The sequence below is a fragment of the Delphinus delphis genome, chromosome 3 (genome assembly GCF_949987515.2).
Source record: "Delphinus delphis chromosome 3, mDelDel1.2, whole genome shotgun sequence".
NCBI classification, from domain to species: domain Eukaryota; kingdom Metazoa; phylum Chordata; class Mammalia; order Artiodactyla; family Delphinidae; genus Delphinus; species Delphinus delphis.
The window spans coordinates 54,379,584-54,392,866 of record NC_082685.1 but is presented as its reverse complement, the minus strand read 5'-3'; the positions used below and the strand labels follow the sequence as shown (position 1 = coordinate 54,392,866).

General features: G+C 44.9%; 1 protein-coding gene across 2 annotated transcripts in view; it reads right to left on the bottom strand.

Moving 5' to 3' along the window:
- Nucleotides 1-2,184: 2,184 nt before the first annotated feature.
- The window catches only part of FGF1 (fibroblast growth factor 1), a 99,461-nt gene continuing 88,362 nt past the window's right edge, over nucleotides 2,185-13,283 (bottom strand). Inside the window, exons 4-5 of one of the 2 annotated variants that reach the window (XM_060008626.1) lie at nucleotides 7,722-7,825; nucleotides 2,185-3,051 (exon numbers count right to left, since the gene is read on the bottom strand). In XM_060008626.1, coding sequence (XP_059864609.1) covers nucleotides 2,857-3,051; nucleotides 7,722-7,825 — 299 coding nt within the window. In that variant the 3' untranslated portion in view covers nucleotides 2,185-2,856. The remainder of the gene's footprint in view (nucleotides 3,052-7,721; nucleotides 7,826-13,283) is intronic. The other variant, XM_060008627.1, reaches the window with a different exon arrangement.

Below are 13,283 nucleotides of genomic sequence, written 5' to 3'. Positions count from 1 at the left end.
ACCTCCACCACCACATTGAAAACAATCCAAAAGCATATACTTTCCTGATGCTTTGTATAGAATGTCAGGCAATTCCTAACAGTTGGCCTGAAAGTGAATCCACACGAGAGGCATCTGATGGGCAGATGGCTCCAGGACTTTCTCAAGGGAGAGAGAGAGAGCAACAGGAATGCTCCATGTTTGAGGAACGAGAACATGTTCAAAACGGAGCAGGCAGCTGCCACTGACTCCCTTCTTACAAGACCGGACAGCCTTTTTTTTCCTGATTTGAAAGTGGTCCCCCTGAACTGACACGGTTCTGCAGTTGAAGTGTTAGGTTTACCTTGCCATGTCCTCTGACACTTCCATAGAGGTTTATCTTATGCTGGGGATTGCTAATTCTTCCAAAACCTTGGTTTCTGGGACTTGTTGTTTATTCAGCAGGAACCTACAAAGTCTCTGTTTTTACTTGACTGAAAGAAATGAATCCTCAGCATCTTGCGTCATAAATATAATGCCCTGGGAGAGAATACAGCAGCAAACCAGACAGACAAGGTTCCCAGGGGCCCCAGGACCCAGTAAAACGCCTGGCACACCGTTGGCACTTACATATTCATTGAACAAATACAGGAATAGCGACTGGGCTGAGGTTGTCAAGGTCACAGTAGTATTTCCTCTCAATGCCTTGGGTCTCTGCAACCACAGACTTCCATCTCATCTGTTAGCCACAGCTTTCATTTTTTTTGGCCAATGTTATACTTGAATTTGATTCATACACTAAAAATTATGGACCATTATAAATATCTTGGATTTCCTCTGTGGGTACCTTTTTCTGGCCAAATCTTCATAGTCAAGAGATGTCAAGCCACAGTGCACTATTCCCAACTTGCCTGCAAAGATTTACTAAAATAAAATCAAATTGTCTTATCCAAGTTACAAAAACAAAAACAGTTATGAAACGTTTTGCTGTACAAATGCAGAATGATATAACTGTAGCGTTAACGTGTTTCAGTTCCACAATTGTAGTATCACACTGAACTTTCACAAATTGTCATTTTTCTTCCATTCAAAATAGTTCAGTTACTAAGGAATTACCTTTCCATTAATAATTACTGCAGTTGATCATAAAACATGAGCTAGCATTCTCATCAGTTTTTATGCACAATTATATCATTGCTTAAGAATCCCCATTTGCAAAGGAAAATTTAGAACAGCACAGTGGAAAACAAAGAGAAATCTCATTTTCTAAGGTAAATGTAGTCTAAGTAGTAGATAATTGAGGAGCTTATATATCATATCCTATTATTATCATTCTCAGTGGCTGAGTGCTAATCAGTTTAACTGCCTTTGAGCTATATATTTTTAAATGTGCCTAAAAGGTATAGTCTCACAGTAAATTTAAATGGCTTATTAAAGGCCTTTACATGGCAACAGCATCATGTCAGAGATGAATGGTATTTCTAATTTGCTAGCCGCTTGGGTCAAGTTTACTTTAAGCAGGAAGCATATTTATATAAGTCACCGTCACACAAATGGCGTCTTGGGAAAAGCTGTTTGTGAGCGTTTAACGTTTTTGAAGTGTGCTTTTGTATATCTTCTAAATGGGCATTTTACAGGCATTGGGCCAAAGTGCCTTAAACCCCGGCTCCTTAACTCAGGCGTGACTGCTGATGCTGCCTGAGTGCGGGAAGATCCAGGGGACGTGCATTTTTAAGGGTGTGGCCGGGAGGGTCGGGTTTGAGCCCCCTTCATTTGAATAACGCTTTTAGGGACTTTGCTACTTAAAGTACGGGGCGGAGGGGGCGGGGGGGGGGGGTAGGCAACAGCATCTACAGCACCTGGGAGCTTGTGAGAAATGGGAAAACTCTACGGCAGACCTACTGAACCAGAACCTGCAGTCAAACAAGATGCCCATGTGATTTGTAAGCACTGCCCCAGGACCCCAAAGCCTCCGCTTTCTGGTGGCCAAGCACAGGTCATGGCATCCCCTTCTCTTTCCTTCTCACTTCTAGAATCATCCTCTTTGGAGGATAATGTCCCCTCAGCCCATGTTTCCCTTTCTCATCACTCCCACACCCACTCCCCAGACCCAAATGAATTTCCCAATACCCAGAGTCCTGGCGTTTATCAAGAACCTAGTTCTCTTCTCCACCTGACATCATCGAGGGGCTTCCTGCTGCCGAATGGGGAAGCAGGCGGCTTGGGGAAGTCAAGGCGTTGTAAGAACTCGCAAGGTTTTGCCTTCATTCTGCTCTCCTGTGCCTGAGCTTCCCAGCCTTCATTCATTGCGCCTTGAGATCCCATCCTTCTAAGCTGTCCACTAGAATCCAGTCAGTCTCCCCTTGCCATTTGAATCCCTTCTGAGAGGGGATTTATTCATCCCTGTTTCCACTCATGGAAAGCTGCCTTCCTCTAACGGAGCCATAGCTTCTCTGCTAATAATCGTGGGGGATTGAAAGGATGAAAGGGAGTCATGCCAGATATTCAGGGGACTTGCGGGCAGGGTTTACTCTGTAGAGGGAATTGCATGCAGTTACAGCCCACTTGGCAGCCCTCTGCTCACACTTCATTTGGTTCCACCCATGCATTAGGAGGCTCAGCCTGCATCAGATGCCCAGAGGCAACTGGACTTCCAAACCAGACCCAGACTGGCCAGCCAGTTGGCCCCTAAAAGCCATTTGGTCCCTCGGTTCCAAACTGTGCCAGGGTGAAGGGCTTTACAAAAAAAGTGAACTGGGCGTTTAGAAGCACGTTACAAGTTTAGGCTCTGTGGGCCAGGGGTTAGCGCGGCCAACGATCAAGGGTACAATTTGGGGTCAACCGGGTGAGGACCCCTTCGGGCTCCTCTGGAGTGATCAGCACCCAGCACAGATTTCTTTAATCGGAGGAGACTGGCAGGGGGAGAAACAAGATTGCTTTCTGGCCGTAGTGAGTCCGAGGACCGCGTTTGCAGCTTCCGTTCTTCTTGAGACCAACGAACCAATTCTTTTCTGCATGCTTCTTGGATGCGTAGGTGTTGTAATGGTTTTCCTCCAACCTTTCCAGGAACAAACATTCCTCATTGGGTGTCTGCTAAAAAAAATAAAACCGGGAAAGAGTAGAATGATTAGTGAGTGGTTTTAGATCGGGTTCCTCTGTTTACTGGCTGTGTGACCTTGGGCAAATTAGTGAGGCTCTCTGTGCTTCAGTTTCTTCTTCAGTGACATTGGGAAAATAACGGAACCTGTCTCTGAGGATAGAAATGACGACTTGGAACGGGACCCAGTACATAATGAGCCTTCAATGTACATCTGCTGTTATGTAAACTCCCCTCACCTCTGCTCTGCTCAGGACCCTAGAGTCTCCCACTTGGGAAATCCTGAATGACTTTAAGTACCTTAAGGGTAGAGCTGGGTCTTTTGTCTCTGCAGAGGCCTGGCACCTAGGTTTGACCATGAAAAGCGTCCAAAATGGGTAAAACTAGACTGTGATGCAGTGGGGCATTCTTAAGTTTGGTCTTGAAGAATAAATGAAAACCTACCAATTATACTTTACACCCTTGTGATTTTCACCAACAGTATCAGGGTTTTACTTTAGTGTTGTTATGAACATAAATGCTTGCATAAAATGTGTCCTAAGCATAAAACATGTCCTGGAACTTAAAGGATTTTTTTTTTCAGTGAGAATAGATTTTTGTTTTTTTTGCTACTTATCAAAAGACTGGTACTTGTAAAAAAGAAAAGCACAACTTTACTTTAAAAAAAAGAAAGAAAAAAATCACCCCAAAGCGCACCCACCCAGATATAGGCACCTGCTAACAGTTGATGAACATCCTTCTGTACCTCTTTATGTATGAGCACACAGAGAGACATAGATAGGGCCATATCGATAGAAACTTAGGGTATTATCAAAATGGCATACTATGTCTGCTGTTTTAAAAATGGGTGATAAGGGCTTCCCTGGTGGTGCAGTGGTTGAGAGTCCGCCTGCCGATGCAGGGGCCACGGGTTCGTGCCCCGGTCCGGGAAGATCCCACATGCCGCGGAGCGGCTGGGCCCGTGAGCCATGGCCGCTGGGCCTGCGCATCCGGAGCCTGTGCTCCGCGGCGGGGGAGGCCACAACAGTGAGAGGCCCGCGTACCGCAAAAAAAAAAAAAAAAAAAATCGGTGATAAACCTATGAAAACATATTTAATCTCACTAGCAAGAAGATGCAAATTCAAAAATGATTTAATATGTTGGCTATAACATCTGCAAAGAGCAAAAAGATTTACAAGTCTTAGTATGGGGGAGAGTGGGAAATAGTCACTGTCAGACACTGTTGGTGAGATAAGTTGATGGAAACTTTGTGAGGGGACTTTGGCAATAAGTATCAAAATTTAAAATATGCATTACCCTTGAATCCGGGATTTCACTTCTAGGAACTGACGCTTATGAGATAGTGGTATTTTCAAGGATGTTCTTTGAAGTATTGGCTATAATGGTGACATATTGGAAACAACGTAAATACCCATGGAAAGGTGATTGGTTAAGTGGATAGCGGTACATCCATACAGTGGGATCCAATGCAAATGTAAATTTATTAAGTTGGAGAGATAGTTAATACATATTAAATAGTGCAATTACATTGAAAATATCTACCAACAGTTACTGTTTTACTAAAATTCATCTGTTAGAGTGGGAGGAATCCCAGTTCTTTGCCCTTTCTGTTTGTCAAGATTTTAGAATACATTTATTATATTTGGATATAAACAGGAGTATTAACATACATATGCTGTGTATGGACTTTGCTCCAATTCCAAGTCATGTGATCTCTATATTACCTCTTCACCCATATAGTGGTTGGTGAGTCCCTTTCTGGTGGTTTCCAGTCCTATTGTTTATTCTCTACTTGTGGCATGTTTGTCTGTTAGACTGTCAGTCCTACTGAGGGAAGAGATGGAATCTTGTCAGCCTTGTGTCTCCCCCAAGACAAAGAATTTTGCAGATAATAGGTGCACATCAGCTAGGTGATGAATGTAATCTGATTCTTGAGTTCATGTAAAGTATTCAGAAAAGTTACCTTTGTTTAGTAAGGAACTACATAACAGGAAGTATTCTGCCCCTTTTTCATCTGTAGTCTAGTGCAGTGACAACTGGGTGAGACACTTCAGATCATTTTGGAACAAGATGGGACATAGATGTAATATTTAATTAGGTGACTCTGTTGCCTCTAGAGGAACTCATCCAGACATTATTGTTCGATGCACGTTGTCAAGGGTGGGAGGAGGTAGGCAGTTTTGGACCTGGGTGGGTTGCCCACTCTCCTGCAAGGGAGGAGTCACCCCATGACACCGCTCAGTGGGCGTCAGGCCTGTGTTCTGTGACGAAGCTCGGGGCGGCCACGTCCCCCACCTGATGTGTCTGTTACACTAGAGCGGTTGACACACAGAATGGCTGAGTCCCAGGCTGAGTCAGCAGGCCAAATTGGAGATGCTCTACCTGTGCCTCAACCAGGATTTGTCAGTGCTTACTGTGCACTTCATGCAGTGCCACGGGCCGGGGATGAAGAGTTGATTCATGCCTATTGTTTTAATTAACTTCTTTTTTATATTTAGCATGCTTTTTCCCAATTACATAGGTGACAGATACCAACTGTAAAAAATTTGGAAAATTCAGAAAGGCATTCATATATTATAAAATCAGCCGTGTAGCACTCCCAAAGATAAATATATTAATGTTTTAGAGCCTTTCAGACTTATTTTTTTTAAATAAATATGTCCTTTCCACACACGTGAATTTGTATCAGGATGGATGAATACCTAAAATGGGTTAAGAGCATGAGGCAGAGCCCTGAGATATTTTAGAACTTATCTTTATCAATGGGGGAATATAAAAATTCTTAGGCATAATGTATTAATATCACCCTATGAACATGTCAGGTGAATCAGTGATGTCCAGGACTATGGTGGGAGAAGGGGGTGTCTGGAGCCTAGACGTATCTGGATTTAGGGGAGTCTTTATCAAATTTTTATACAAGTAAGAGAAGGTTATAATAAACATCAGAATTGATTTAAAGGAGGAAAAGCCATAAAATTGTAACACATAATGCAAGAAATAATGAGGGTAAGGGATTTGTAAACCGACTGCCTTATAGCTGCCATTGCTACACCAGTGGGCGGGTTCTGTGCGTTGTCTCTCTGACTCTTCTTAAGTATGTAAGTATGCGGTAATTATCCATTACTGTCCTCGTTTCACACAAGGTTCAGAGTAGGTGAGTAACTTGCCAAAGTGGCAGAGGCATGGGATTCATTTATGAGTCTGAGATTGAATGATTGATTGGCCTGTTGATTTTATTGCTGATTGGAAGGCCTGCCTGAAAAAAAAAGTCTACTCCCTATGTACCAGTCACTGCCTAGCTCCAAACCCTTTCAAGTTGTCCAAATCAATCCATATTTCAGCAAACAGCCTGCAGGAACTACCTGTTCCTCTGATGGTCTCATCTCCTGAGCCCTAGTGGGCAGCATGAAAAAAAATGAACTTGTGTTCACATCCCAAACTCTGGCTGAGATTACAGCTTCAAGAGGGAGTTTCCTTTGCCCATTGCTACTTGGCGATTTGATGTAAGTTAAAGGGAGCCCCAAACTAAAATCCCACCTACTGGGTGCCTTTTGGTAGACATCTTTCATAAAAGGGAAGAAGGGGGTTTGGTGAAGCCTTAATGTTCAGTTGTTAGGCTACAGAGAAAGGATCATTGAACTCCAGAAATATTTTCAAAACCTGCAGCCATTGGCTTCAGCTCTCTTTCCGTTCAAATCGTTTACCAGAGATACCAATGGGGACAAAATCAGATTGACCCTATTCTCTTCTTTTCTCACAAAGATCAATATGTACCGAGTCAAACATATATAAAGCATTAACTAGGAGAGAGATGGAGCAGGAGATGCAGCAGGATTTTAGCTACTGAATAGACTCTTGGACTTTGCTTCTCCAGGGCAAGGATGTGGCTTATTCACCTTTGCACCCTCTCAGTACCCAACTGTACTTGGACAACAGGAGGCGTTTGCTCAATGTTTGTTGAATTAAGTTATTAAACTTTTGTTTTCTTTTTTTTTTTTGCGGTACGCGGGCCTCTCACTGTTGTGGCCTCTCCCGTTGCGGAGCACAGGCTCCGGATGCGCAGGCCCAGCGGCCATGGCTCACGGGTCCAGTCGCTCCGCGGCATGTGGGATCCTCCCGGACCGGGGCACGAACCCGTGTCCCCTGCGTCGGCAGGCGGACTCCCAACCACTGCGCCACCAGGGAAGCCCAAGTTATTAAACTTTTTATCCTTTTAGGTGACGCTTCCAGAATAAAAGGGCTATTTTCAAAGTTTTATGCATGAAATATCAACTGCTAGAGTCTGGGCTCTGCAATTTTTGTAAAAAGCCTTAAGAGACACACCTACATAGCCCATAGTAGATGCTCAAGAAACATTTTTGGAATGAAATAATGAAGTGGGATTGGGTATTCTGGAGCGAGTGACTGGATGAGTTACTAAAATTTCAATCAATGTTTTGTCTCTTTGTCTATGTGATAATACGTTGGAGTGTTTTGAGAGAATCCCGCAAGAAACTCTTTTATGTTTGTGCCTAAAATAAGGCAGGGTGGAGGGTGGGAATCCTGCTGGAAAAAATAACAAACAGAGACTAATTGACGCTTTATAGTTTGCATCACTCCATGTAACAAGATTTCTGGAAACCTCAAACCTTGGCCGAGTCTGGAAGCATGTCAGCCTCATACTTACTGAGCCGTACAAAAGCCCGTCGGTGTCCATGGCCAAGTACTGGCCAGTCTCCGTACTCTTTATATACACCTCCCCCACGCTTTCCGCACTGAGCTGCAGCTGAACTGAAATAAAAATAACACGAGCAAAAGTAAATAAACACTAAGCTTTTGCCGATAGGGCCTGGCGGCCAAGACAGTTAGCCACGGAAAATTCTGCTCATTCATCTCACAGAGCCCTCAAGGATGAGCCTCAAATTAATCAAAACATAGAAATACAGTTCCTTTTTCTTTGCCCTCCAAAGAAAGCTGTCCATTGGGAATCATGTTCTCGAGGGAAGGAGAGAGGATGGCGGGCTCGCCCACCCATCTGCCTTGTTCGTTACAACGTGACCCCACGTGCACTTTACGGGCACTGTCACAGGAGGAAACAGCATTCACTTCCCTGGCTCCATCATCCCAGTGATCTTGGGGGGATCATAGAGTCGGCAACCGGCCAGCCTGAGGGTGTTCAGTTTCAGTTATCAACCTGCTTTGGCAGGGGTGCCTTTTTATGGCCCGGGCCTTCCTGGTGTGGGAGCTTCTCGTGGACAGATTGTTATTTTTCAAAATCTGATAGTGTTATTTTCCCAGATAGAAGAGGTTCCCAGGAAGTTAGATTGCTTGGCACATAAGAAACTCAGGTAACTCACCCACAATGAAGTTCAGTCAACCCCCAACCTCTGTGGCAACCCCACTGGGATACAGGCAGAGGGGAAACCCTGGCATTTGAAAGGGAGAATGAAGCAGCCACCTGGGATGGGAATGGTGCTTTTTACCTGGGGATGATTTTGTTCTAGAGGGGACAGTTAGCCATGTCTGGAGACATTTTTGGTTTTCCCAGCTGGGGTGGGATGGTGCTACTGGCATCTAGTGAGTAGAAGCCAGGGATGGTGCTAAATAAATATCCTACAGCGCCCAGGCAAGCCCTTCTCATCAAGGAATTATTCAGCTCAAAATGTCAATAGTGCCGAGGTTGAGAGACATTGAAGTTGAGGGCGAGGACTGAGATACCCTGAGTTGCCTTCTTTCCATTTATACTGACTGATACTCCCATGGTGCCTTGCTCACTGCTGGATACCTCACTGGAGTCCCACTTGATAATTATTCATTTGTTCATCCTCCCTGGAGTGACTCTGGAGAGAGGTGATTTGATGGTTCCCATTTGGGAGTTGAAATGAATTCTGGATTCTTCTGGAAAATTTCTTTGGTCATAGCCATTGTTATGATAAGGAGTGAAATCTAGACGGGGGACCAGTGAGCACCCAGTAGTTCTCTTGGAGTCAGCTGACCCCTCTAAGGGTTGACTTTGTCAAAGTTTGAGGCGCAAGGGGTGCTAGAAGGAATACAGGGTTTCGGTTGGCACCTCTAGACCCCTTGTTTTCACTTAATTTCTTAGAAATATATTCCCATGTTTCAGACTTGGAAACATAGAAGAGGAGATGGTGAATGTCTTCTCTCAGTCCTTCCAGCCTCCCACTCCCAACTGATGGGGCTACAGGACAGGCAGGATCCTTGCCCTTCCTCTGGGGCACGTTCTCCTGGGGAGACAGAGACAAACAAGTAAACTCCTCTGAGACTTTTTTTTTTTTTTTTTTTTTTTTGCGGTACGCGGGCCTCTCACTGTTGTGGCCTCTCCTGTTGCGGAGCACAGGCTCCGGATGCGCAGGCTCAGCGGCCATGGCTCACGGGCCCAGCCGCTCCGCGGCATGTGGGATCTTCCCGGACCGGGGCACGAACCCGTGTCCCCTGCATCGGCAGGCAGACTCTCAACCACTGCGCCACCAGGGAAGCCCCCTGAGACATATTTGGAATATATCCTTCTAGAGAGATGTTATCCCTCCTGCCTTTTTTTTTTTTTTTTCTCCTAGCAAATGATGAAATACCATACAGTTCTACACCTTGTGTTTTTCGCTTAACAACTGACTGGAAATCTTTCCACTTCAGTAGTTACCTTCTTTTTGCCAGTTGAATTGTGTTCCATTATGTGGCTGTACCGTAATCATTTCACCACTTCCTTATTAATATGTCTGTATTTTCTCATTTCCCTCTTTTTTCCTTATCTTATGATTCATCCTAAGGGTGATACATAGTTACATCACCCTTATTGAAGATGCAGTTCTCTTGTCCTTGGAAGTCTTAGCCACAGAAACTCAGGGCCTCCTCTGGCAAGTGGCGTTTATTTAATTCACAGGAAGGAAAGCGGAAGCCACGATCTCCTTTCCCACCGGTCTTCCTAACTCCGCTTAGCTCTGAGAGGTAGGCATGAGAGCGCAGACCAGAGGCCTCCCCTCTCCAGCCTCGGGTCACACCACTTGCTCCCTGAGTCATTGCCTCACCCCGAGCTCCCTCCTGCCTAAGGCTCTTGGCACACGCTCTGCCCTCTGTCTGGTATCTCCTCTCCCCTAATATTCACAAAATATTCTTTTCCTTCCGGCCTCAGCCTAAAACTCCCTCCTCAGAGAGGCCTTCCCCACCCAAGTGCCCCTCCACACTCTGCACAGCAAGTCCTTTCAGCCAGGACCCCTGCCACCCTAGTCCCTGCATCATTGTCTTTCTCGGTCCCTGTTTGTTTCCTTCATGGCATTTTGTACAGTGTGCACTTATTTTTATCGTTTAGGGCTTTACTCATTAATTTCTACCTCCCCAGGGGACTGCACACTTGGGAGAAAGGGCAGGAATCTTAGCTATCCTGTTCCTCCTTCAGTCTCCAGTGCCTCCCATAGTGCCCTGTGCTCCGGGTACAGACAGTATGCATTTGCTGAATGAATGATGTTAGGCTGATCGTTGCAGAGATGATTCTGTTGGCCCATCATCAGTAGGCTGCACGTTTTGAATTGTGTTTCCAATAACGCTTTGTGGAGTGAAGTAGGATGGGGCCAAGTTGAGAGTTTGTAAGGGTCAAGGCTGGGCTCTGCCACTGACCAGCAGGGTGACCTTGGCTAGGCTGTTTAACCTTCAGGCTACAGTCTCCTTGTTAGTAAAATGGGAGTGGTTTGGATTCAGTCTCTAGAGTTTTTTCAGCTCTAACAGTCTGGGAATCATGTAAATACATTTAATAACAATGCTGTATACAATAGAGTATTATTTGGCCGTAAAAAGGAACAAAGTACGGATGCACGCTGCAACATGGCTGAACCTTGAAAACATGCTAAGTGAAGAAGCCACTCACAAAGGACCACATATTGTATGATTCCATTTAAAAGAAATGTCCAGCGTAGGCAAACCCATAGAGACAGGAAGTAGGTTAGTGGTAGCCAGGGGCTGAGGAAGGGCTTGGAGAGAGAAGGGGAAACTGTGGTTAAGAGGTATAGGGTTTCTTTTTGGGTTAAGAAGTATAGGGTTTCTTTCTGGGGTGATGAAAGTTGATTATAGAGATGGTTGCACAAATCTCTGAATGTAAAAAAAACCACTGAATTGCATACTTTAAATGGGTGAATTGTAAGGTATGTGAATTTATCTCAGTACATTTTTTTTAATGCTCTGTATTTTCATTGGACTTCACGGTTTTCAGAGAACTTTCAAATGTATTTTGTGTCAATTTCCCATCATAATCCTGTATCTTTAAGAGAGACCAAAGGAAGGGAATAATCATTTACTGATTACCTACCATGTGCCAGGCATCATGCCGGTTTCTATCTTGATATAAAGAGGAAACAAAAGAGTTTGGACTCCAGAAGCAAACTGCATGAATTCAGATTTCGGCTTGGCTGTGTACTAGCTGTGTGATGATTTGGCATGGTATTTACCTCTATCTCCTTATCTATAATGATAGTATCTGCTTCACGGAATTGTGGGGTTTAATGATCTGATGCCTGGAAGTGTCCAGTACGATGACTGCCATTTTTACTGTGTTTAGGTGCCCTCATCACTCTTCACAGCATCCCTGGAGGAAGGTGGCACTGGCTCTGTCCCACAGGTAAGGAAACTGAAGTTTGGTAAGCGTATGTTTTACCAAACATTATACTTATAATCAGGGGCACAACCATGACCAGAACCCAGGCTCACCTATTTCAGGTATCCTACTTTTTCCTGTCTTTCGTACAATACCTTGAGCTCCAGTTATCAGGGAGATTGGTCCAAATCAAGCCATATTCACTTCCCTCCTTGGTCCCCCTTGTCTTCAAGGTCAGACGTGTACCAGATGGCAGATGACCATCCAGGATCCCATGTCATAGCCGTAGGATTGAGTGATGTTAGTTGCCTGGGACTTTTTTTCCACCTACCATCCATATAAGTAGGTATTTAGTCAGACGCATTATAGGTGCAACAAGAGTCCTAAAGGGCAAGTCCTTTTGGGTAATCCAGGAAAATCTTCTTAAACGGACGTCATTTTGTAGAGCAGTTTTGGGTTCACAGCAAAAATAAGGGGCAGGTGTAGAAATTTACCATATGCCTTCTCCCCGGCATTATCATCATCCCCCACCAGAGTGATACAGTTGTTATAACTGATGAACCTACACTGACACATCATTATCACCAAGGAAGAGGTTTTTTTAAAGCTTTTCATTCTCTAGTCCATTTCTGTCCTATGCCTTAAATAGTGCCCGTTTGTCTCTCTGTGGGGCTAAGTAGGGTTGACTTTGCTGTCTGAGGAGTCCCGTCTTGGCTGTGTAAACGCCCCATGGAGGTAAACATGAAGCAGAGCTGCCTGGCACAGGACTCAGTCCTCGGCCCTGAGCCCCAACACCAGGGCTGTGGTACTGTTGAGAGTTCGTCTCAAGAGTTTCCTCTGTAAATATTATTTCTCCAGGATGTCCAAGTTTCATAGCTCATTTTCACTGGATTTCTTTCTGGCTGAGTTTCTTAAGCATATATCCTTCTGCAAGCAGAGCTGGCAGGAAGGAGTAACACCCAGCGCGTTGCTCGTGTAACTGACTAGGTGTCCAACTCCCTAGTGTGACTTCATTCCAGTTTTCCAAACCTACATCCTCCCGCGGCTGCTGCTCGGGGGTGGGAAGGAGAGCGAGTGAGAGAGGGGGGCTCAGAAAGAGAGGGAGGGCCTGGCCAACAGCCTGGGTGGAAGCAGCAGCTCCTCCCTCTTGGAGCAAGCAGGGGGCTCAGGGAAAGCCACCCAGTCACCACGTTTTCATGCACCGGCCATCGTGTGCTGGGCGCTGTGCTCAGTGCTGGCAAGGTCCCTGCCTTCAGGGGCTGACACCCAGTTAGGGGTACAGACGACCCAGAGTGATCAAGCAGCACCGTAGCAAACACCCCACTTGTTTTTGAGCTAAAAGCAAACAAAAGTGCAACTACAACAAAAACTCTCTTTTTTCTCTCTCTCTCTAATTGTTTTCCCTTTCAAAGAAAAGCAGAAAATAATGTGCAGTGAAAGAAAGCAAATTGCAAAAGACTATTTATGGTAAATCCTTGATGAAATTTTTGTAAAAAACATAAAACAATGCGCATAGCTCATGAATAGATAGGGAGTAAAAGATAAAAATGTGCGCTCAATTCAGACCAAATGCATAGCAGTGGCTGCTCTGGGGAGGATGAGAAGGATTGAGGCTGGGGAGGGGAGTGGAAGGAACTTGCCCTTCATCCT